Raw genomic sequence first — 26,923 nt, 5'->3', positions numbered from 1 at the left:
CAGAAATGTAGCTGGGTAATTATGTCATTGGCATCGGTGAGCGACTGTCAATATGTGACATATTGAAGTCGCGTTTGAATTTGCGCTTGTTTTTTTGCTTTCACTTTGCAATCGTGCGAACTGTGTATCCGGTTGTTCAGTCTGACGTCTAAACTCCGCTGCGGGTCCATATATCAAACGATCACTATGGCATTACTGAGAGTTGAAAAACTGTCTAAAGTCTTTCATCTTTAATAAAATGATCAGCGTTCTGCTCTACCAGGTCTAACAATTGAGTTTAACATCCAGGCATCCATGAAAACGGAATTTATGACATTTAACGGAGTTAGAAGTTAGCAGGATGTTAGCTCGCTAGCTTCTATCTAAATACAATATAGCATGTCTTGACTGATTTATACACATATATATACACATATATATATATATATATATATATATATATATATATATATATACACACATATATATATATATATATATATATATATATATATATATAAGCAGCTGGATAGCGTAGTGGTTAGACTACACGCCTTTGGAACAGAGGATCGCAAGTTCGATTCCTGCCTGGGGCGTCTGTATCCAGTAAGGGTCCTAAGGCTAGACCCCCTATGCTAAGCAAGCCTACCGCAGACATGAGCGAGACAGATAAATATGAAGGCATGCCGGCTCGGACGTCGCCCGGATCAACAAGGTCCGCGTCAGGTGTTGAGGAACCAGGGCACCCTGACGAAAAGTGGGCTACTGGAACAAGAAGGCATCGGTGGGCAAGGGACGAAAACAGGGCGTTGTTGGAATGCTACTACGCAAGTAACCCCGGCGGAAGGGGCTACATGAATAGGATGAGCAAAGACTCACAGCCTTGGCCAGCCGCTTGAGGAGGTACACCAGAGAGATAGAAGGCAGGAGAATAAACCAGCTGTTCTCCACAGAACCAGCAAAGGTGTACTCTCAGTGGCAAGGGAACAATAAGAGAACAGCACCACCAAGGCTGGAGACGGAGCAATACTGGAAGAGCATATGGGAGAAGGATGCAACCCATAACGGCAATGCTCAGTGGCTAGAGGATCTGAGGGCAGACCACAGCGACCTCCCTGAACAGGGTCCAGTAACCATCACAGTGGCAGATATCCAAGAAAGGGTCTCCAGTATGAAGAGTTGGACAGCACCAGGGCCCGACATGGTTCACGCCTACTGGCTGAAGAAGCTAACTGCTGCCCCTCTGTTGGTCTTCCATGGTCTCTTGTGTTCTGGGGGCCTCTGGATGTCTGGAGTTTTGATCTCCTCCATACCCGCTTCACACTCCCTAGCAGATCATTACATGGAGAAACCTTTGGAATGCAAGCATGCTGATGCACACATGGGTATTCACAGACGCGGACTAAAGCTTTCTTGGCTGCTGCCTCAAAGCACACTGTGTGCTGTCTATCTTGCGTGCTGCACAATATCGTTTATTACTTAGTAAATACTGATATCTATGACTAGCTAGTTTATTGTGATGGTGCTTTGTTTTCTCTATTATTATGTTGCTCTTTGTTGTTTGCTGTCTCCTCTGTTTGTTTTTGTTTGTTTGTTTTTTTTTTTTTTTCTCCATACAGGTGACCCAGGAATTTTTTTTTTTTCTCTCTCTTCCCCCCCCTTCTCACCGTCTCTTCTCCCCTTTGGTTTTCTTTCTTTCTCTCCCCCTCTCTCTCTCATTCATTCCCCCTGTCCTATTTATTTAAAAAAAAAAAAAAAAAAAAAAGACAAAGGATGAACTGAAGCTCTGCCATCACGTAATGTCGCATACTGCTGTTTCTGATGTCATTTAGAAAAAAAAAAAAAAAAAAAAAAAAAAAAAAAAAAAGAAGCTAACTGCACTCCATGAGCGTCTGGCAGCACAAATGAACCAGCTGCTAGTTAACGAGATACACCCGGAATGGCTAACTGAAGGCCGGACGGTCCTGATCCCCAAGGACCCCAAGAAGGGACCGGTCCCCTCCAACTACCGACCAATAACCTGCCTCAGTACTACATGGAAGCTCCTGTCAGGCATCATATCGGCTAAGATGAACAGGCACATGGGTCAATACATGAGCGGGACACAGAAAGGAATTGGCAAGAATACCAGAGGCGCAAAACACCAGCTACTGGTAGACAGAACAATCAGCCGAGACTGCAAGACCAGACTGACCAACCTGTGCACTGCCTGGATTGATTACAAGAAGGCCTATGACTCAATGCCCCACAGCTGGATACTGGAATGCCTGGAATTGTACAAGATCAATGGGACCCTAAGAGCCTTCATCAGGAACTCAATGGGGATGTGGCGTACAACACTAGAGGCCAACTCCAAGCCCATAGCACAAGTCACCATCAAGTGCGGGATCTACCAAGGAGATGCTCTGTCCCCACTGCTGTTCTGCATAGGCCTGAACCCCCTCAGTGAGATCATTAACAAGACTGGCTACGGATACCGACTACGGAACGGAGCAGTTGTCAGCCACCTCCTGTACATGGATGACATCAAGCTGTATGCCAAGAGTGAACGAGACATCGATTCACTGATCCACACTACCAGGCTATACAGCAATGACATTGGAATGTCGTTCGGACTGGAGAAGTGTAGTCGGATGGTAACAAAGAGAGGGAAGGTAGTCAGAACTGAGGGGATTGAACTACCAGAAGGCAACATTGCAGACATAGAGGACAGTTACAAGTACCTGGGGATCCCGCAGGCGAATGGGAACCATGAAGAGGCCGCTAGAAAAGCTGCAACCACCAAGTACCTGCAGAGGGTCAGGCAAGTCCTGAGGAGTCAGCTGAATGGTAAGAACAAGATCCGGGCCATCAACACGTACGCCCTGCCCGTGATCAGGTACCCTGCTGGGGTAATAGGCTGGCCAAAGGAGGAGATAGAAGCCACTGACATAAAGACAAGAAAGCTCCTTACCATGCATGGAGGGTTTCACCCCAAGTCCATGCATATATATATATATATATATATATATATATACTACATATATATATGTAGTATATACATATATATATATACATATATATATATATATATATATATATATATATATATATACTAGGGGTGCAACGATACACAAAATTCACGGTTCGGTTCGGTACTTTGGTGTCACGGTTCGATATTTTTTCGATACAAAAAAAATGTTCATGCCTTTTTAATTTGTCATTTATTAAAATTATAAATATATATTTTAACTCAAAAGTACAGTTTTTAAATTTAACCCTAACCCTTGTGCGTGTTTTTTATTTTGACAGCGAATGCGCACCTGCGGACCACTTATGTGCAGCCCTGGTTATTTAGCTCATCATATTGCAGCCACAGAAATTCTTTTGTCCATGAAACCATAAAGCTGCACTTTCTTTTTGCCTTATAGTCTGATTTGTCATAACTTCTCCGTTTTGTGGTAAGCTTTTCTTTGGCTGTCACTTCTTCACCCTGACCTGTCTTATTTGGCTCAGCAGAACTGAAATGCTTTTACACACTCACTCACATAAGCTCAGCGATTCTCTGCGCGATCAACCTCTCACATGTTTAAGCTTGCTGCGGGAGATTTCACTTGTCATGTTTGCATAGTAAGCTAACGATTAATAAGACGATGTCAGAGGAATTGGTGCGCAAATTATCATCACTCACAGATCAGTGCTGTCGCTCTCTATACACAGTTCGCACGATTGCAAAGTGAAAGCAAAAAAACAAGCGCAAATTCAAACGCGATTGCAATATGTCACATATTGACAGTGGCTCACCGATGCCAATGACATAATTACCCAGCTACATTTCTGAAAGAATGCAAAAGCATTGACATATATTTTTCCTTCCTACAATAGCCCGACGGGCAGGGCAGAGGTAGATTTTGGTAGCCCGACTGAAAAAATCGCTAGCCCCAGGACGTCAGGCTAGCGATATTGCAAGCCCTGTATCTGATTGAGGAATCACTCATCTTTGGAAAAGAGAGTTTATTACAGAGAAATGTCTCTTTCCAAAATAAAAGCTATACTATCCGCTTCTTCTGGGCTATATTCTCAGCAGCATAAGGAGAATCCTGTGCTAACAGCTGTCTAAATGACTCGGCTAAAGTTAGTAGCATGCTTGTTGTTTTTGTCTTTGCACTAGGATGATGTCGGTGTAAATGTGCAGTCATATTCGTTGTGTTCCCACTAGTGCTTTCAGGTTAATCTCGTTGAAATGACCTTAACACCACAACACGGCAAATCTCCGTTAACGAGCTACCGCCGATCGCCCCGTGCATGGGGCTAGACGGCTAACACGTTAACGAGCTAACTGCGCTAACACACTAGTTCCCACCAATGTAATTGAGCATTGCATGGCACATCCAACATACTGTTTTACTTTAGTCCATGACTGCTTACCTTCAGGGTCATACGTCACATGAAAACCAAAATAATTCCAAACGCCAGATCTGAATGAGGGTGGGGGAGGTGCCCTGCGCTCTTCCTTCTGGCTATGCTGTCTGTGTGGAGCACTCAGTGGATCTGCGCTGGACAGTGCAGCCTAGGCGGAGTAGTCGAACACAGATTCACTGAGCGCTCCACACAGACAGCATCGTCAGAAGGAAAGTTGATAAAATAAATTACAAATGTTGTATTGTTCGATACATATGCGTACCGAACCGAAAGCACTGTATCGAACGGTTCAATATCAATACGAATATCGTTGCACCCCTAATATATATATATATATATATATATATATATATATATATATATATATATATATATATTTATTTATTTATTTTTCTACAGTTGACAGGCTAACAAACCCTCCTGTGTCAGTGGCAGCTGAACTTCATTCAACCATGGCCTGCAATGACTTTGCCAAATTCTTCACAGAAAAAATCCAAAAGATTAGACAAGCAGTTGGTACATCAACAGCAGATCCAGGATATGTACTGTGTCCACCAAAAAACTGTTTAAACACCATGAAACAGTTTCACCCGATTAACAGCAAAGACCTGGAGGATATCTTAGGTCAACTGAACTCCTCCTCCTGCTGTTTAGATGTCCTGCCAACAAGTTTTTTCAAAAAGGTCTCAAAGACTTTGGAGTCAGACCTGTTACAGATCGTCAACTTTTCCTTAATGTCAGGTGTGTTTCCAGAACCACTAAAAACTGCTGTAATCAAACCTATACTGAAAAAGGACAATCTTGACAAGACACAAATGAACAACTACAGGCCGATCTCAAATCTCCCATTTTTAAGTAAGATCATTGAAAAAGCAGTTTCTCAACAGCTCAATTACTTCTTAAAACAGAATAATTGCTACGATGCCTTCCAGTCAGGTTTTAGACAGAACCACAGCACTGAAACTGCTCTGACCAAAGTGTTCAATGACATATGTCTGAATACAGACAGTGGAAAAATGTCAGTCTTAGTTTTACAGGATCTCAGTGCAGCATTTGATACAGTTGACCACAACATATTACTCAAACGACTGGAGAACTGGGCAGGACTTTCAGGAACTGGTTCAAAACATACTTAGAAAACAGGAAATACTTTGTATCAATAGGTAACTTCACATCTGAGCAGACAAGTATCACATGTGGAGTTCCCCAAGGTTCCATCTTGGGACCCCTTCTGATGCTGGTCTATAAAGCTCTGAATGATTTAGGACCAAAATACATCAGTGACCTCCTGACCCAGTATGAACCTTCCAGATCCCTCAGGTCATCTGGATCCGGTTTTTTATCAGTTCCCAGAGTCAGAACCAGACACGGAGAAGCTGCATTCAGCTTTTATGCTCCATATATCTGGAATAAACTCCCAGAAAGCCTCAGATCAGCTGAAACACTCAGTTTATTTAAATCCAGGTTCTCAGCTGCATTTGAATAAAGCACCAAATCTGCACTGTTTTACTTTTAAGCGTAAATTTCAAAACTCACATTTTAACTACTGATTTTATCTACTGTTCCTTTTCTTGTTCACAGGAGCTGTGTCCAAATTCATAGGCTTCATCCTCCTGAGGCCGCATTTGTAGGCCGATTACGTCACAGTGACGCGACAAAGGCAGTCCAAATTCGAAGACTCCTCCAAACGCGTCCTCCTTTTCCCTGAATTTGAAGGATGGGTCGGGTGTATCCTTCGTGGCCCAACCTATCCCAGAATTCATAGCGCGGCCCAGGCAATTCCAGTTTCCAACAATGGCAGCAGCTGCTTATTTTTAAAATTACTCTTATTATTCTTTCTGGGTCACAAAGTAAACTTTTAACATATTTTCAGGCGAGAATGTAGCTGTGCAAACTTCAAGTATCTGCTCAGTTTATCAAGACACCACATATTTTCAAAAGCGCTCCGACATTTTCGGAGACGTCTGTTACCCACCAGCTCGAAGCTGACCGGGAGGTCAAGGCTCACTAGAGCCGTGAGAACACCGGACTCCCCGCACATGATTTTCAAACCCCCCGTGATCTTTCACTACTCAGGTTAAACATATATAAGTCACTTAGATAACCTAAAACTGTTATAGTTTGGCTTTTTTCAGTGTTTTATTTGTTTGTGTGTAAATCGGTTCGGCTGAGATTAAAGTTATAGTTTTCACACAGCTGAATAAACGTCAAACAGAAAACTGATTATACAGAAGTGTGAGATGGTCGAGAATATACTCCGGTGTCCTGTTATATTTTATATATCAAGGAGCAGATGGCAGTTTATTAAACTCCACCGAGACAGCGGTGACGCAAATCTGAAGGCTCGACTGTTCCATTTCACAGCCTCACACTTCCAGCCTTCTCGGTCTTCAGAGGATCCGGCCCACATAGACCGCGAAGGCCGGATCCTCCAAAGGATACGGCCTATGAATTTGGACACAGCACGGGAGAACGCTTAGTCAAATTTATTTTCAAAATGAAATTGATCAGTTTTTAACTGTCGTTATATTATGTCTCTAGTAAATCCTGGATCTTCAACTATCCAACAACTTTTGTGACACTGATATGTGATATATGTAAATCAAGCCAAACCTGTTTTCATTCATTCTTATTCTGGGAACACAGATCAACCACTAAATCAACATCTTTGATGAGGAAGCTTGTTTCCTTCAATTGTATCTTCAATGCTTCACTTTTGGTCACTAACCCAAATAAAGATCTGCTGAACTCATGGCTGTATCTGAGGTAAGCAGGTCATTGTGAAGCTACTGGAAAAGAAAACTTATCATAGCGGACTTTTAGGGCTGTATTTACTGGTCTCTGTGCTTTCGCTGATTACTGTCAGGTGGTCCATTCCCTTCCCGTCCTCTGTCTGCTGGGCCTCGGGAGCATCTGTCGTTGAGGGTGGGGCCTGTTGGTCAGAGCTGGTTGGTTGAGAAGTCACAGCAGTTTGGGCAGCTTCTCCATTCTGCTGCGTGGTGATTGGCTGGTCTGGCTGCTGGGGTTCCTCCATATTACCGGGCTGATGGATGGCGCTGGGGCTGGTGGTCATTGGACGGCCGAAGCTAACTGTTGAGGAAATCTGAAGGCAGGGCTTGTTCTGAAAAGAATTACAGAGATGCCGTCAGTTATGTTACTGCTATGAAAGTCATTAGGGCATCATTCTGATTATTGATTGGCTGATTAATTTGGCTAAACCGCCAGCTGCATATAAAAACAGAACGTGGCAGATCAGACTCGTGGAGGAAGAGCTTTGCAAACAGAAAAACACAACCACTTTATTCAAGGTCCTGGTATAATCTACTTTGCATGGTGAAGCATTTCTTGATTTAAGAATGCAATCGATGGCAGCACGGTCCAGATGATCCAAAGGTTGCAGCATCCATACTTTGATTAAGAGCCAGAGTTCCTTTGTTGCAGGTCCTAATCATGTCTGCATTTATATAAAGCAACCCTCAAAGTCATGTCAGCATTACTGTGTAACAGCCAGCACTGCTCAGAGTTCATGTTTATCTATATCCATATCTGGTTTTCAGGTGCAGCTACCAGCCACCTCCAGCTTTTCTGGGGGACATTGAGCAGTTTGAGTCCCCATGTAACCCCTCCAAGAGTCCTGGGTGATGAGCTGGAGTGCGACTCAAAAGACCCCTGTGAAGAGACAAACAATGGACCATGCCAACTCACCCAGGTTACCAAGACCCCACCCTGGATCCAGGCCAGTAAGAGAGGTTGGGCACCAGGCGCCAGGCCTTTGGTGCAACATGGCTCCACCCTCCTGTGGGACATCCACCCGGAGGAGCTTTAGAGGTTCAGTGCTTGGTGCAGCAATGCTTTGTTTATCTGATTCCAGTTATCAAAACATCAACCTAAGATTTGTATTTTATTTTATTATTTTAACTGAATACAGCATTAAAATGATTTGCCACTCTTACTCCAACGACATTAATCATTGCAGTTTTGCTGAAGACATTCGGATGGCCCTGTTTGGACTCCATGTTCTTGGATGTGTAGGGTTACTGTTGTGAGGAGCTATAGTTTACCTGAAAGCACAACCCTTTCCTTACCCTAACCGTGTAGTGCCTGAACAGAATTACCATAATGAGTAAAAGTGAAAAGAAAGCTTTAAGGTCTCCACCCTCTGAATCTGCAGGTCTGCTGTGATTACCAGTAAATGAAGACATTAAAGACACCTCGAGTGTAACAGTGAGACACGGGCACTGAAATTATAAAGTTCTGTGTTGTAATTTCAACTTTGATCTGGTGGTGGCAGCGTTGCCTCAACCAAGAAAATACCTCCAAATAGTCAGAAATCCTAAAGCGTAGAGGCCGATGTCCCCATCTCGTTGTTCTGAAAGCAGAAGTAGAGAGTTGGGTGGAGCAAGCACCAACTTGCGAGAGGCTGCACGGCACTAACGTGTTAACGAGCTAACCACGCTAATGCATTGACGCCGTGCAGCCCCACGCACTGGGCGAGCCGCACTAACTCGAGATTTGCTGTTTGCATGCGGTTATGGCGTTAACGTCTGTAGCTGAGGCTGAAATGTTTGTGTGGGTTGCCATGACAACACCAAAGTGAATCTGAGATCGTTATTGTTTTCTATTTGTTTTCTTTATTTGCTTCTCATGCTTGTGTACATTTGCAGTAGGAAATGTAATCTATGAATCCAGTGATATATCCTGCTTATAAGAAATGTTTCTGTTAAAATATTATTGTGAAGTAGTCACTTCCTGTGAGTTGCGGGAACCGGAAGTTGTGCGCGGGAGAGACAAGACAGAACGGTAACACGGCGGACTTTTCGGAATATACAACTTTTCTACTGCTGGTTTTACAAGGCGTACACGGTAAAAAAATCATTATGCTGTTATTTGTTTAACACTTGTGCACCTTGTGAAAGGAAATAAGTGGCTGAGATGAATATCATATGTGCTATCGATATTATTTTACTTGTTTCTAGTTTTCACGGTGCTCCATGATTGTGAGAGGAATAAAAGAATTGTGGACATCAGTACGAAGCGTGGATTCTTTCGACCAGAGTAGAAACAGTGAAAACGTGTCCCAATCCATCTGGAGGCTTCGGTGTGCAAAGCTCTTCTCATCCTGCAGCAAGCTACAGGTCTCGGTTGCTTCTCATCCTGCAGCGAGCTACAGGCTTCAGTGGACACGTTGCTTTGCATTTTGTGACAACCAATCGGGAGCTGCAGATTCAGCGGACACTCCAAGAAGCGGTTTCAGGCTAAAGCGTGAGTCCTCAGGCTATATTGCGCAGTTATTATGCCTCATGAGTTGATGGATAGAACATGAGCTACAAATTTGCTGTAATGGACAAGGAATTAATAGTGTTCAAATTTCGGATTGTGTAAAAAAAACAAAAACAAACAAGCAAACAAACAAACAAAAAAAAAAGAAAAAAAAAAGGACAATCTGTTGAAGTTCTGGAAATTATTGTTGTTTTCTTACCTGTTGCTTGCAAGCTTCATGAAGGCTGAAACTGAAAATTTATTTGCTGTCATACGTAAGAATCTAAGCTAAGGTTCCTTTGTGTTAATTTTAATAATTCTCCGCCTATTACATCCATTCTTGTAATTACCTTAGTTATCTTGTCCTCTTCATAAGATACCCCCTTTAAAGTCTGAAAATGTCTAAAGATGGTCATAGTCACCCTGATGTTATGTCAGAAGTACAAGATGCAGGGGATTTGGAAGAGGAAAAAAGTGTAGTGTCTGAGAAATCTGAGACAAAAGCAAGAAAATCCTCTCGTGAAAGGCGATTAACGCCAAAAATGCAGGAACTGAAAGATCAAGAGTTAACTCAAAAGGAGAAGAGGTTCAAAGCAACATACGAGAAATGGAAAAGCAACGTAAGAGACATTCGCACAAAGTTAAAGCAAGTATGCTCTGAGAGTGACATGTATGATATGATGGATGAGGCTGAGAAGCTTGAGTCTGAATTAAAGGAACAGTATGACAGAATTCGACTCCAAACCTCACCAAGTCAAGAATTTCGAAGAAAGATCGATGCATGCTCAGCCGTGACGGCCGACTTGCTGCAGCTGATGAGAGTACGTCTGACTGAAGATGAAGGTGAGTTTGACACGGTGGCGGAAAGATCAAGGTTACGCATGCTACTTGATAATGAATATGCTAGGTCCATATATGGATCCACAGCCTCCAGAGTTACTGCACCCAGCTGTCACAATTCTAACCATCTCTCAGAGTCACCTAGCATTCCAGCTATGAGAGCGGAAGTGGCTGCTCAGCTGGCTGCAAAGAAAGCCGAAATTGATATGGAAGCTGCCATCGAAGCTCAACGTCAGCAGTTGAGAAAACTTGAAAATCAGAGGGACATTGATGTAATTCAGGCAAAGCTAAATGTCTACACTGAAGAAGAGGGAAGGGATGGGACACGCAGTCCTCCATTCAGCAAAGTGAGTGATGCACACCCCTTCGCTCACCACATCCCAGATCAAGAACGGCAGGTTGTGCAAAACGAGACATCATTGGTCCAATCGCTACAAGAGTCATTAGCTCTTACTCGCTTGCCAACTCCAGAACCTTCTGTATTCTCGGGCGATCCTCTGAAGTTTACAGAATGGAGCATAAGCTTCAAAGCCCTCATAGAGAGACGATGCTCTGACCCTGCAGACAGGCTATTCTACCTGCAAAAGTACATAGCAGGTGAGGCAAAATCCTCTCTTGAAGGCAGCTTCTACAGAAAAGATGAAGAAGCCTATCAACAAGCATGGGATAGGTTAAATGCTAGATATGGCCATTCCTTTGTAGTGCAGCGGGCTTTCAGAGATAAGCTAAATGGGTGGCCGAAGATTGGTGGAAAGGAATACCTCAAGTTAAGAGATTTCAGTGATTTCCTCCAAACATGTAGTAATGCCATGCCTCACGTAAAGGGCTTACAGGTTCTTAACGACTGTGAGGAGAATCAGAAAATACTAGTCAAGCTTCCTGATTGGGTGACATCTAGATGGAACCGTTATGTCACAGAGCAGCTAGATCGGGGCAACGACTATCCAAGCTTTCATGAGTTTGCTTCCTTTATCTCTAAGGAGTCACGCATCGCATGCAATCCAGTGTCATCCTTACATGCCTTAAGGCACTCTGCAGAGGCACCAGCAAGAGAGATGAAGCGTTCAAAAGCAAACACGTTTGCCACAAATGTGAAACCCCCGATTCCATCAAGCTCCACCGCCAAATCTGACCCTGGTGAAATCAAGTTGGGAGATGCAGGGAAACCAAAGAAATGGACCACACCAACACAAAATTCCAATAATGGCCAGTGTATTTGCTGTAGTGAGAACCATTCCATACATAAATGCAAGAGGCTTATGGACATGTCTGTAGAGGATAAGAAAAAATGCATACTTGAAAATAAGTTGTGTTTTGCATGTCTAAAAAAGGGTCACAATTCTAAAGACTGTAGGAACAGGGCCATGTGTGGCATATGCAGAAAGAGTCACCCAACGCCATTGCATGAAGATCGTTCTACAGCAGCATCAACACAAGGCGCAGTTGAAGAAAGTACGTTGTCATTATCATGTTGTGTGAGTGGAGGTGAAGGTGGGAGTACATCAATGATAGTCCCAGTGTGGATCTCAACACTTAGTGCTCCGGACACTGAAACCCTAGTGTATGCACTATTGGACACTCAAAGCAGTCACACATTTGTTGATCAGGAGGTGTGCGAAAAGCTACAAGCAACAATGGAACCAGTGAAACTTAAACTTTCCACCATGATGGGGAGAGACTCAGTCGTGAAGAGTCAAAGAGTATGCAAGCTCAAAGTTAGAGGATTTTCCTCTAATGTTTCCATCAGTTTGCCTCCAGCCTACACAAGGGACTTCATTCCCCTTGACCGCACACATATTCCCACTTGCCAGACAGCCAACAAATGGAAACACCTTGTAAGCATGGCCCAGGAGATACCCCCGTTGATGGACTGTGGTGTTGGATTGTTGATTGGATACGACTGCTCCAGAGCGTTAATTCCAAGAAGGGTCGTCACTGGGGGTGACTATGAGCCTTATGCTATTGAGACGGATCTTGGTTGGAGCATTGTGGGAAGCGCACCACAGCGTGTGCAGGCTAAAGATGTGACTGGTTTTTGTCATCGAGTGTCTGTCAGAGAGGTGCCACCCATAACACCATTTGCTGTCATCAAGGCCCTGGAGTCTGATTTTGCAGACACAAAACCTGGTGACAGAAGCATATCTCAAGAAGATATTTGCTTCCTGCAGATCTTGAAAGACAGAATCCAACAAAATAAGGATGGTCACCTGGAGATGCCTCTCCCTTTCAAAGCACGTCCACATCTCCCAGACAACAAAGGGCTGGCGTTAGTACGGCTGAAGCATCTAAAGAGGAAGCTGGACAGAGATCCCAAATTCAAAATAGACTACGTGAGATTTATGGAAGGTGTCTTCAAGGATGGAGATGCAGAGAAAGTGGAAAACCAAGCAGAGCTGGGGAAAGTCTGGTATATCCCACACCAAGGAGTTTACCACCCCAGAAAACCAGGAAAAATCAGAGTGGTTTTCGACTGCTCTGCAAGGTATGAAGGCACCTCCTTAAACGACCATCTGCTAACAGGACCTGACCTCACAAATAGCCTAACAGCCGTGCTGTGCCGCTTCCGTAAACATCCCATCGCAGTCATGTGTGATGTGGAGAAAATGTTCCACAGGTTTCATGTGAGCGAGGATGATAGAGACTACCTGCGGTTTCTCTGGTGGGAAAATGGAGACACAAACTCTGAACCCAGAGAGTACCGCATGAAGGTTCACCTGTTTGGAGCATCATCATCCCCTGGCTGCGCCAATTATGGCATGAAGCACCTTGCCAGCCAATGTGAGAAAGAGTACCCCTCCGCAGCTAACTTCATCCAGAAACATTTCTATGTCGACGATGGTCTCATAAGTGTAGAGTCGGTGGGTAAGGCAATTGAACTGGTCAAAGAAGCCCAAGCCGTGTGTGCCAAAGGAAAGCTGCACCTTCACAAATTTCTCTCCAACAGCCGAGAGGTCCTTGACTCTGTCGATGTTGCAGAGCGTGCTACGGAGGTAAAGAATGTTGATCTTAATCACGAGGATTTACCAGTTCAAAGAGTGCTAGGTATAAGGTGGAATGTTGAAAATGATAGCTTCTCCTTCAAGGTGTCACTTGAGGAGAAACCAGCAACGCGCCGAGGGATTCTCTCAATTGTGGCCTCCTTGCATGACCCTTTGGGGTTTCTAGCCCCAGTCATTCTTGAAGGGAAAAGAGTGCTGCAGGAGATGTGTCAGAGAGGCACAGGGTGGGATGAGCCACTACCCAAAGGCTTGAAGTTAAGGTGGGAGACTTGGATGAAGGATCTGGAGAACCTGGAAAGAATTGAAATTCAAAGATGCTTCATACCTGACAGCCTTGGCGAGATTCAAAGAGTCGAGCTTCATCATTTCTCTGATGCAAGCAGTCAAGGGTATGGCCAGTGCTCTTACATCAGAGTGGTAAGCAGAGAAAGGGTATGCTGCTCCTTGGTCATGGGCAAGGCGAGGGTTGCACCAACCAAAATAGTTACCATACCGAGACTTGAGTTAACTGCAGCAGTAACCTCGGCATCTGTGAGCAGCATGTTAAGAGAGGAGCTAGAACTCAAGGTTGATGACGAATATTTTTGGACAGACTCAAAGGTCGTGCTTGGTTACATCAATAATGAAGCAAGAAGGTTCCATGTGTTCGTGGCAAACCGCGTGCAGAGAATTCGAGAAACCACCGATGCACGGAAATGGTACTATGTTGACACAGGAGAAAACCCTGCTGATCATGCCTCGAGAGGCCTCAAAGTAGCTGACCTCATCAAGTCAAATTGGTTCTCTGGTCCCAGCTTTCTATGGGAAAGAGAGATAGCCACAAAACAGGCTACTTCAGATTTGCTGGTGGGAGACCCAGAGGTGAGGACTACTCAGGTGTTGAAGGTTGATGTAGCAAGGCAGTTTGACATCCAGAAGCATCTGCTGCGGTTCTCAAGATGGACTACAGCTGTCAACGTCATTGCTCGTATCCAGCGGCTGGCAAAGAGGATCAGGACCGCTGAGCCTTTAAGCGTGGAAGAGAGAAAGCAAGCTGCACAGACTCTCGTCAAGCTTGCACAACAAGATGCCTTTCAAGAGGAGTTAAACACACTCAGCCAGAAACTAGGAAGGCTGCCTTGCAACCACCAACTCTTTCAGCTTGACCCATTTCTCCAAGATGGCATAATGAGAGTAGGAGGAAGACTGAGGAAGGCATCTGTGCCTCTTGAGTTAAGACACCCAGTGATCCTTCCTAAAGATGGTGCTGTTACAAACCTCATCATTGCACACCATCATACCAAGATACAACACCAAGGCAGAGGACAAACCCTCAATGCCCTGAGAGCCAATGGTTACTGGATCACTGGTGGAAGTAAGGCTGTAGCCCAATACATCAGGCAGTGCGTACAGTGCAGGAGAGCCCGCGCGCCACCAGAGGAGCAACGGATGGCAGATCTACCTAGTGACCGTGTTGATCCCACACCACCATTCACTTATTGTGGTATGGACTGCTTTGGTCCTTTTCACACCAAACAAGGTCGCAAAGATCAAAAACGGTACGGCCTCCTCTTCACATGTTTTTGCTCAAGGGCAGTGCATATAGAGATGTTGGAGGATTTGACGACTGACGCATTCATCAATGCCTTGCGCTGCTTCATTGCCCTTCGTGGAGCTGTTAGGCACATTAGGTCCGATCAGGGAACTAACTTTATGGGGGCAAGAAACGAGATGGCAAAGGCTCTGAAAGAACTTGATAAGGAAAGAGTGACTGCATACCTAGCAGAAAATCAGTGCGACTTCCAGATGAATACGCCCCACTCTAGTCATGCTGGAGGCGCATGGGAGCGTCAAATCCGGACAGTGAGAAGCGTACTGAGCACAGTCCTTGCCTGCAGTGTGGGAAGGTTGGATGATGCTTCATTGAGGACATTCCTTTATGAAGCTATGTGCATCGTGAATAACCGCCCACTCACTGTTGATAACATCAATGACCCCAAAAGCTTGGAGCCACTCACACCGAACCACTTGATCACCATGAAATCCTCAGTCCCACTTCCACCTCCAGGTAAATTCGTCAAGGAGGACCTGTATGCTAAGAAACGGTGGAGAAGGGTACAGTATTTGACTGAGCAATTTTGGCACAGATGGAGAAAGGAATACCTGGCCAATATTGCTCTGAGACAGCGATGGCATACACCAAGACGTAATGTGGAGGTGGGTGACATTGTGATTCTCAAAGAGGAAGATGTTCCTCGCAATGAATGGAAACTTGCTAGGGTTGTGGAAGCACATGAGGATGATGATGGACTTGTACGGAAGGTGACAATCCAGACTGGTGATCGGAAGTTAGGAAAGGGAGGCGAACGCCTCGTCCAACCCTCAATCATTCAGAGACCCATTCAGAAATTAGTGGTCCTGGTGAAAAACAGCTAAATGGGAAAAATGTCATTCATTGATTAGATTTCCCTTCTAAAATAGAAGTTGTCATTATGCTGTACTTCATGCACATGTTATGGAGATGTAAAATCTACTGTTCATATTGTTGAATTCATTTGTTGAGAAAAGAATATTGTTTATGTCAATGCAAGAATGTTTAAAACAACAACATGGTGCTTGGGAATTACCATTGATATAATGAGAAATGCAAGTGTATTTACGTTCTCAATTGTAATAATCAAAGGTAATTGGTGGGAGTGTAGCTGACGCTGAAATGTTTGTGTGGGTTGCCATGACAACACCAAAGTGAATCTGAGATCGTTATTGTTTTCTATTTGTTTTCTTTATTTGCTTCTCATGCTTGTGTACATTTGCAGTAGGAAATGTAATCTATGAATCCAGTGATATATCCTGCTTATAAGAAATGTTTCTGTTAAAATATTATTGTGAAGTAGTCACTTCCTGTGAGTTGCGGGAACCGGAAGTTGTGCGCGGGAGAGACAAGACAGAATGGTAACACGGCGGACTTTTCGGAATATACAACTTTTCTACTGCTGGTTTTACAAGGCGTACACGGTAAAAAAATCATTATGCTGTTATTTGTTTAACACTTGTGCACCTTGTGAAAGGAAATAAGTGGCTGAGATGAATATCATATGTGCTATCGATATTATTTTACTTGTTTCTAGTTTTCACGGTGCTCCATGATTGTGAGAGGAATAAAAGAATTGTGGACATCAGTACGAAGCGTGGATTCTTTCGACCAGAGTAGAAACAACGTCATTTTAACGAGATTAACGCTGACAGCAGTACTTCTAATATAATGTACGACTCTGCAGATACAGACGAGGTTTTACAGGTTTCTGTTGCACTAAAATATCTTTGTGTGAGTATTTGCAACATCACAATACCACAAGTTGCTTTACGTCATCCTCCATTTTGATTTGGGGCGTGAAGCGAGCAGCATCAGAGTATTTGTAGCAGCATGATTAGGGATGATTGCATAGCGCGGCGGTGGGTGTGGATAATTTTGCCGAAAAAAAACGGCGGATGAGGGCCGGCCGAAGAGTAAACTTTAAGTAAATCCTGAATATTATGTCACTTATTTATGTGCAAATGTTTAATAACGAAGAACATTAAAACATTACTGTTGGCCACATGTCGGCAAAGTCATGTGACATTAGTGACGTTTGTACTAACTTGGTTTTAAAGCCTTTACTTTAAAATATACGCCGTTCAATAGCTGAGCTTAATCCTACAGAGAATGATCAAAGCTCATGTAGAAACAAACAAATGAACAAAAGATTTTCTCCTTCATTTCTGTCAAACAAAGCTGTATGACACGTTTCCAGCTGTTAGTATCATGGTTGCTAGGCAACCTGGGCATCACAACGGAGGCTAGACCGCCCATTTCACAAGCCTCGCACTTCCGGCCTTAGCGGTCTTTGAGTACGCGGCCCATGAGGATCGTTGAGGCTGCGTACTTTAAGGCTGCAGACCCTGAATTGGGATACAGCCAATAGATGTGTTAGCAAATAGCGAGTCAGATTCCGATCAGTCTGAAACCACGTGATCGGCTCTGGACATCCCTACTCCTGATAGCATCATCTTTATTGGCCACGACCTGCTGCTTCTTCCAGACTAATGGCAGTCGGCATTCCTGACGCCGGTCCAGATATACTCAATTCTTCTGGATGAAGCCTCAAGTGGCCATTAGAGGAACTGCAGTCGTTGGGCACTTTGTTCAAACTGAAAGCAGCTTTAGTTTATTTGATGAATTTTCTTTTAAGAAACGAAATTTGATTTTGTAGTTTTTAAATCATGTTGTTCTTTTTGGTTTCAATGTTTATGTGTTATAAAAAGAGGAGATTAATAAACTAATTTAAATGCATAATTTAGCAACAAAAGCAATAATCCTTCATATATCCTTGCATGCTTTCAGCAGGTTCTTTCCTCTCATAAGTTCAGTTTTATTAAATTGCAGCGTCCTGAGAACGAGTCGGTAGATGCAGCAGAGGAGACATGATATTAAAACTATAATGAAAGAACAGGATTTCTGCTCTGCTGGCGTCAGAGATATTAAAGGAAACCAAGCCTCAGATGAGTCCTGAGGCTCCACACATAGAAACCACTTGGTCCCAATTATTCACCATTTTACTGATTATTACTTACTTTTCATAAAAGTGAACACATCAATGTGAGAGTGTGAAAAAAGTTTCATTGCCAGTGAAATAACAACAATATTGACACGGATCACATTAATTGAAATCAATCTTTAACCCTAAATTTGTTTATCTACTATTTTGTCTTTTTAATTTTAGCAGCTCCTGCTTGCATAAAGAATCCTTCTCTCCAAATCTATTCATTCAAAAGTCAATTTGATTCATTTTATCAAGCAATAAATAAATAAATTTAGAATAAAATGAAAACACATGTATATAAATATTGACTTCTAAACTTTTCATCTTATTTGGATTATTTATTGAGATGTTCCTTTGTAGGCGGAGCCTCTGAGCTGTGATGTTCAGAGTTCCTTTATCCTGAGCTCCTTGTTCTTAATAAAAGTTGAGATTCCTCCAAATGGGCCGGGCGGCGGAGTTATTCATGAAATATTCAGACGTTTTCTCTGACAGCTTATCTAACAGCACCAAAGTTAAATGCTGAAATTATGACAGCGGCGTGTCACAAAGCTCAGAATAATTTTGTCTCTCCAAAGGTCGAGAAAAAGGAGAGAAATATTTATAAAACAGATCTGCAGCATCTGTGTGGGTTGATCAGGTTGCTGTTTAATAACAGTGACTCAACACTTTCTTGCTGCTGAGGTTTGTAGCTCGCGGGCCTTCGTGTAGGAGGAGTGAGCGCCGTCAGGAGCTTGGATTCATGCGTCGGTGAACAAAGAGCATAGTAAAAATCATGTAATTTATCAGCGACTGAGAAGTTATGGAAGGGATCATTAGGCTGTCAGTCAGTCTGAGTACGAGCAGGCGGAGGAGTAATTACAGCCTTCAGTCACAACAGCTTTATCTGTTTTTACATCCTTGGATTTAAACGTGAACAATGTCTGAACCAGCTGTGACATCCTCAGATCTGATCCGGTCAGGTGACGGGCGCTAGCTCAGAGCTCTGAGATGACAGCATGTGGATGCGACATGACGCGATTGATAAGACGCTACCTAAGGAGCGTATCCTCGATATTCACAATCCTCCTTTCTGAAACTCTGAATTATCAAATTTAAAAAAGGACCCGAGATCAGTGACCAAACCCATAAACTAACCAGGCAAGTGTTACAGCGGAGGGCCGATCTCCCCGTAGACTTCTACAGGACCAGAAGTCACGCTGTAAGCAAAGGTATCGCCACCTGGTGGCCATTGCAGAATGCAAAATGAGAATGCAGCTCAGAGTCCACATCGCTCCTCTGCTTTTAGAAGGCAACAAAGAAAAGAAACTGCCCCAGCTGGGTCCACGTTTAGACACACTCATAGAGCTGCAGTTACGTCCAGTAACCACTGTTTCTGTTTCACATGTGCGGCTCCCACTAACAGGAGGTCACGGCTACACTGGGTAACGTGTGGTGGAGGTCCAGCCTGCGCCACATGCAGACGTCCTCCACCATCTTTGTCCTTAAACAGAAAAACAGGAGCCTGGAAACCAACGAGGGAAGACTCCAACACAAGCTCCACACGGTGGATGCAGACAGGTGCCAGCATGAGCTCGTGCTGTCTGCCGCACACGCTTTCTGACACGAGCAGTTCACCGTCAATCAAAAGAGACAGAGTTTAGATTCAGACACGTCTTTAAATGTTGTTTACACTGAAAAAATAAAGCCGCATGTATTAAATGTGATCCTTCCACAAACAATACTTCCTGTTTCTAAGAGAACATAAGATAGAACAGGCTTCATTAACACTGGAAACACTGCAGATTCCCTGAGTGCTGATATTTCAGACATTTTTACATCTAAAGTTGTGCTGACCATAAAACTAAGTTTGTTGTGTAAAGAGAGAGGAGCTGAAGCAGCATCATTTATCTGACTTTTTCAAACTTGTGCTGCGTTTGCTCTCGGTTCAGCGCTACCCCTGTGCTCCTCACTGTGATCAGCAGTAATCTTATCGGATCAATCAGACAGGCTCATCGATCCGAGCGATGCCTGGAGGACGAGCTGCTTCCTAAAGAGCAGGGGCTCTGTCGCAGCGCCTACACGCTCGCCGTTGTAACGACTGCCAGGACTGCATCGATCGCTTGTCCCCCTCCCCGAGGACCCAACGCTGCAGCGCTGCTTCGCTGACTGAAGCAGAGTGTGTTATTACAGCGCTGCACGAAGCTGCACGTGCTCCCTGATGCAGTGCGACCGTATAGCAGCATCAGTGTCATTCGATGCAGATCACAGGATACGTCTGCAAAACACCTCCGATCCTCCCAAGTCGCTGACGTGCTCAGCATTCAGAGAAGAGGACGAGAGGGTGTTTACCTCTTTCTTCCCCTTCTTCATCACTCAGCGAGGCGAGCACTCGGCTCTTTGTTCTTTTGTTGGTTACCTCAGGAGCTTCAGGTTACAAGAAAACTTCTTTAACTTTAAGATTTAAGTTTCATCCGGTCTCATCCTGGATCTGTGTATTAAAACCCATCAATCATTTAAAATGAAATGTGATGGAGAAAGATGAACTCAGCACTGCTACTCAGGGTCTGTTACTACAGTGACCTCACAGCGGCCATATTATTGGTCACATGACAGAATTAAAAAGGCTCCAACAGCACAAACACGGTCCAGACCTACAGCTACATCCACCTGTCAGTCAAAGAGGCCACACCCCTAACTTTAAGCCTTAATGTGATTTAAACACAGACATCAAACAGTTTGTGCATCAGGATGTAAACGTCTTGATGCTCAATCATCCAGGTAAGCAAATCTCCAAAAGTTGATTCTGTTCATCTGGACTAAACATGTTTGCTTCTCTGGGGACCGACTACTGCTGCCTCTGCTGGATGTTAGAGGAACTGCATGTTCTCATTTTATTATAAATTTATATTCTTATGACTTTTATGCTAAAACATTTTTTTTAGACCATTTTGAAAATGTTTATTCAAGACGAAAATCCAACTGTTTCCAGTTTTCACACAAAACCTTTGATCATCATAAAAATCTGACGTGCTCTGCAGCAGATAACCTCGGATGGAGCTTTTACTTCAGAACCAGCTCGAGAGAATGACAGGAGCACATATAATCATCAGCTTACTGCAGTTAGAAATAAGAATAGTTTAGAAAATGTGACTCTGTCCAAACAGCAGAGAGCTCTATGCGACCCACATCAGAGGCTTCGAGGATAATAAGCACAGGACAGTTTTTTTATCTGCTGCGAATACTTCAAATTTTTATTTTAACAACCTGAATTTTCCTGAACATGGAGACACGGGGGTGTCCTACATAATTAAAGAGCTTCTGCTCAGGATGCCGGTTTGAATTATTTGTTAGACCCGCGAGCTTCAGCGGCTGCTGTTTGGGACCGAGTCTGTCAGACGTATGAACAAACTTACCTATGAAAATTTTAAGCTTCACAGTGAAACATCAAAAACTATGTTTCCATAAAAAACAGGAAAAAAAACTTCCCATAAAAATAAGGATATTTCATCATCATAATGATAAAAAGATTAGAGAAATGAGGGAAAAGAAATCTCACACAAAACAGAAAGAAGCAAATTGTTTCATGTCCATCTTCCACATACAGTCTGTAGTTCTCTAGATTTCTGTGACTAAATCAAACAAAATCAATGAATTTTAATGATTTATTAATCATTAATTTTGCTGATTACAGCGGTACGCTGAGATTTTACTGTCGTGTCAAAGATCAGGGACTCAGATTTCCCCTTTTGATCTCATTGGCTGGAGGAGGGTCACAAGGTCTTTAATGAAGGGTCCTTACAGGAACCGGAGTTTAACATTAATTAACCTGCTGCTGCCTTCGTCCTGTCAGCGAGCGGCAGGATTAGCGCTGCGAGCTGTGGCGGGCACTCCGGAGGGAGCGGCAGCAGGAAGACACGACCATCGCAGCCATTAGTCTGTTGTTTTTAGCTCTGCGGCGGCGGCGTAATGACTCGGGGCTCTGCAGATGTTTGTTTCATGCTGCTGGGCCAGTCATGATGCGCTGACATGATAGAAGCCTTTAATGAAATCCTGGGTAATGGCTGCGTCCCTGCAATCACAGACTGAGCTTGTTGGGCTGTAGCTGCGAAGCTGTGGCGCTAATCAGCTACAGGACCCTCTGACAACATGAGTCTGAGAGACGAGGCTGTAACAGGATGAAACAGCCTCACAGCCGTTGGACAAACATGGACTCGTATCAGCTGTTTTTACACCACAGACACAAAATGAATCTGTTCAAATTTTATAGCATGAAAAAAATATGTTTGGAGGCTGGATGGAGATTTCAGAGCTGTGAGTCATCTCACCGTTCACTTAGATTTGTATTCTTAATGTGATTACATCCTCCAACGCCCCGTGACCCCGGAGGTCCAGTTTGTTTCCAGAAGTCTAGATTTTCATTTTGTTGAATTTTAGTAACTAAAATCTTTTTCCTTTCATGTTTAGTTTGTTTTTCCTCTCTAGAACAGCCTGGATCCAGATTCAGATCATGTTTTACGGTGGGTCAGGGTTTGGTCCCGCCCCAGTCATAAAACCCCTCTAGGTTAGAGTTAGGGTTCAGTTTCTCTCTGCCTGTCTGGAACAAATGTAAAAGCCTCTGTACGAGCTTTTCTTTGAACAGGAACATCTTCCACCTCGTGAGAGTTTGCCTCTTCGACCCTGATCCAGCATGGTTGACTGGAGAGCTGGTGGCTGACCTGATGGAGGTATGTAGAGGAGCTGCAGAGGCAAAAGCACTCCAACCAGAAGTGGACTCTGAACCTGATTCTTCATATGCTGACTTTGTCTTCTTTATTTCGGTTAAAGCTGTCTGTAGTCCTGTGCAAAGGTTATAGATGTTCACTTCTCCAACGCAGGCACCATGAGAAAGACTCAACTTCAACTACAAGAAGAACGCAGAGCCCTCAAACAGATGGATCAGTCTGGGATTGTGCGGGGAGTTTCAGGAGTAATCCACACAAGAGCTGTGGAAAGTTCACTGAGATGCTCCAAAGCCAAATGAGTCCAAGACCAGTGTAAAACCCAAAGCCCCAATCCCAACGTCCATGCCACCGACTTCCAAGTCCTCCGAGATGATCCAAAACCAGCCTAAACCATGTTCATGGGCGAACCCTGATCCAAAATACTGCAGCAAGAGTCCTGACAGGGACTAGAACAAAAGCTGATTTCCCCAGCTTATCTTCATGACCTTGTAGTACCATATCACCCTATTAGAGCACTTCGCTCTCGCTCTGCAGGCCTACTTGTTGTTCCTAGAGTATTTACTCTTCACCCCCGCAGATTGGTGCAGCGGTCGCATCACTGCAGGTGCTGAACCAATCCATCTGTCAGTCTCATGCTCCCCTCACTGGTGGACAAGACCCCGATATAGCTGAACACCTCCACCTGGGGCAGTAACTCATCCCTGACCGGAGTAGGCACTCCACCATTTTCCGGCTGAGGACCACGGCCTCACGGCAAGGCTGGCAAGGCACCGGCGTGAGGGTCAGATGACATCATAGTGACATCACATCCAGCCTCCATATTCAGCTAAATTCAGGTTCTACAAACTGATCCAAACTCAGCGGCCCCACAAGAGATTTGAAGCAGTTTTGAAAGGATGAATCTTTGTTTTATTTTCTAAACTCAAAATTCAACTTCCTGTTTCTCGGCCTGGTCACAGAGCGGCCATGTTGCTGTCACCTCCTCGCTCTTTGGGCGGGTCACACCTCCTGACTGTGACTGCTCTCAGTTAAAGCTGTCCCCGTGACTAAAACCAGCTCATGCAGTCAAACGGAAACATTCAAAGTCTTTAAAGGCAGACTTTCAAAATAATATTCACATTTTTTTAGGCAGTTTAATTTGAAATTCTTTGGCCGACTTCAGACTGTAAACAATCTGCTCTTGTTTCTTTCAGTTTTTTGGAAATGAAATATTTTCAGAGTTTAACCTCCAGCTCGAGCAAAGCAGGATAAACTGATCCACTAGGGGCGGGTTTTGATGATCGATTTATCGATTAAAATCGATTCTGGCTTGGATAACGTGATATCGATTCATTCAAATCCTGAATTGATTTTTTAATATAAATTTATTTTGCCCGAAATGCCAGAATCTCAGTTTCAACAACCACCAAAGATGAAAACAGTAACTGAGAGCAGGAACAGGCTTCTGCACAGAGACGTGAACACAAAGCTCGACCCGCCGACGCATCAGGATCAGCGAGCTGTGACTTTCTCAGCGACGGCACGGACACGGTCGGGGCTGAAAGCCGACAGCTCGCTGACTCTGATCTGTCGGCGGGTCGAGCTTTGTGTTCACGCCCTTTTTGCGCTGATTCTGAAGCTGTTAGTTTGATCTCTCTCCAAACAACATTGACCGAACCAGCAGCAAAAGAAGATCCAAACTACGCTTCACACAAACATCGTCATGGATTCACTCTGACTTTTGCTGTTTTGCTTCCACCAGGATAAAATCACACTACATGCACATTCTCTGCCGTTGTTTACAGGCTGTCGGACGCTGTTTGTTTCCTTTTACTTACTTCCGAAAAGAAAAACCTAATTTCTGCCGTTCAATACTGAACAAATTTAAACTTTTTAAAATGATACAAAATGCAAAACGCTGTGTCTGTAATAAAACCGCTGTAACTTCAGAGGTGATGTTCATGTGCTGATTAATTGTTTTCTTTCGTTTTTGATCGACTGCAGAATATTTTTATAAAATCCAGAACAGGAAAATCTGCTTCATGTTTTTCTGTTTTATCTTCAGCTACTTTGACACAAAGGCCTCTGCTGTGACGCTCACACCTTTGATAAAGTCTTGCGTGTGTCAGCTTCCTTTTTATAGGTACAAAAATATGTAAATGTGCTGATCTGAATTATAATATTTCTGACTGTCTGAGGCAAAATTTCCCAGATTTAAATCGAATTGAATCGATTCGGGACCTTGTGAATCGGAATCAAATCGATTCTAGAAATCAGTCACGATACCCAGCCCTATGATCCACCTCAGGCAAGGACGGCACGGCGGCGAGGCAGCAAGGACACGAGGCAGCAAGGACACGAGGCAGCGAGGACATGAGGCGGTGTCTGTTTTCTAGAAAATACCCAAAAAGCTTGAATGAAATCCTGCGAGGCAGCACGACTGCAGCCATATTTTATACATAATTAACACGCAGTGATGCATGAACATGTCCATGCCTCTCTCTCTCTCTCTCTCACACACACACACACACACACACACACACACACACACACACACACACACACTTTGTATGAATGCACCAAAACCTTCATCTTCATCACAGGCAGACAAAGAAAAGAGAAGAATCCAGCTGGAGGTGTGATGCAGTGACACACCCACCCAGGCGGAGGCAGCCGCACATGTCCTGCACATCCAACCTGTGAAACTGAAAGATTTTTCCCGGGACGCTCACCTGGTCCTAGTCCAGCACGGTAAGCTGCAGGGTGAGGTTCATCGTGTCTCTGCAGGAGAAGTGGGAGGTACAGATCCCCCGATGTGAGCGATAGGAGCTGAAATGAGAGATGACAGTACGCTGCGCTCGGCGAAACACCCGTCAGATCTTCTATTAAATGATGCTGTGGCTCGCTCAGCCTCCTCTCACTAAGATCTGTTTGATTTGTGATGCAGAGAGTCTGTGCAGCAGCTCCGTCTGCTCCACCGCAAGAGGTGAAAGGAAAGGGAGGGGTGCTTTAAGAGTGTGTGTGTGTGTGTGTGTGTGTGTGTGTGTGTGTGTGTGTGTGTGTGTGTGTGTGTGTGTGTGTGTGTGTCGTAGTAGTAGCTGCCCTCCTCTCCCTCTTTCCATCTTTCCTTCAGTATCGAGCTGGCTCAGGCTTAAAAGCACCTTCTGACAGAGCCTTCAAAATAAAAGCCTCAAGATGAAAGCTCAAACCCTTTTCATTGATGTTAGTGCCTCTCTGCCACCAGATCTGCTTTTACAAAAGTTGAAATCCCTGATCCAACAACCAGACTCTGACCCATATTTAGCAGAATCTGCGACATCAGCCCCAAATTAAAACCTGAAATCAACCCTGTGAGGAAGATTTCTATTGGTCAAGACAAGCACCACGAAATCTGCTCAACTCAACGACGCCTCGTACAACCTCGACTGTGAAAAAGTTAGGATGATATATCAAATATAAATAAAGCTGCACAAAACACAAAAAATGATGATGTCAGCGGCACAGGTCTGTGTTTCCTCTCTAACATTAGTCTGTGATGTCTGTGAGCCGAGGACAGCAGCTGGTCTGTTGGAGGATACTTTTCTGACCTTTTATTGCTTCAGTCTCAGCTTTGTTGAGACGTGTTTCTGCCATCAAATGAAAAATGAGCTCATATTAAACATTTGATATATTTCTGTGTTTTTATTGTGATTTAAAAAAAGCTTATGAGATTTGTATTTTCTTTCTTTAAATAATTTCCCAGGTTTTTGACTCTTACTTTGAATAAGACCCTTATACTGAGAATCATGTGTTTCCTGCCCTCCAGTGGTCACAGTGTGAAACTGCATTTACAAACGTGTTACAGGTGCTCAGTCTGACACACACTTTCCTGGTAGTTCTTTCAAAATAAGAGGGGAACCAGTCCCATAGACTCCTATGTTAAATCCTTACAGCAGTAATAAACATGTTTACAGCCGGATACACAAACTGTTTGGTCTCTGTGGATCATTTCCCCGTCATAACAGCTGTTTGTATAACTCACCCTCTAAAGTTTGCATTGCTAGGGGCGTGGCCTCTTTGACCGGCAGGTGGAAGTTAATACAGGCGGCTGTAGCTGCTAGCTTTCTGCTAGCGTCACCTGAACTGGACCTCTGGACCGTGTTTGTGCTGTTGGAGCATCTTTCATGACATCATCAGATATGTCACATCTCTGCTATGAGGTTACTAT

General features: G+C 44.0%; 1 protein-coding gene across 3 annotated transcripts in view; it reads right to left on the bottom strand.

Moving 5' to 3' along the window:
* The window catches only part of LOC101487665 (uncharacterized), a 40,504-nt gene that overhangs the window by 13,252 nt on the left and 329 nt on the right, over window positions 1-26,923 (bottom strand). The window contains exons 1-2 of one of the 3 annotated variants that reach the window (XM_004556479.3): window positions 26,738-26,838; window positions 7,216-7,501 (exon numbers count right to left, since the gene is read on the bottom strand). In XM_004556479.3, coding sequence (XP_004556536.1) covers window positions 7,216-7,453 — 238 coding nt within the window. In that variant the 5' untranslated portion in view covers window positions 7,454-7,501; window positions 26,738-26,838. Of the gene's footprint in view, window positions 1-7,215; window positions 7,502-25,448; window positions 25,798-26,737; window positions 26,839-26,923 lie in introns of those variants that run through there. The other 2 variants (XM_004556478.3, XM_076883498.1) reach the window with 2 other exon arrangements.

This window comes from Maylandia zebra, linkage group LG4, assembly GCF_041146795.1.
Source record: "Maylandia zebra isolate NMK-2024a linkage group LG4, Mzebra_GT3a, whole genome shotgun sequence".
NCBI classification, from domain to species: Eukaryota; Metazoa; Chordata; class Actinopteri; order Cichliformes; family Cichlidae; genus Maylandia; species Maylandia zebra.
The sequence above is the reverse complement of the archived record's forward strand: the minus strand, read 5'-3'. Positions and strand labels throughout refer to the sequence as shown.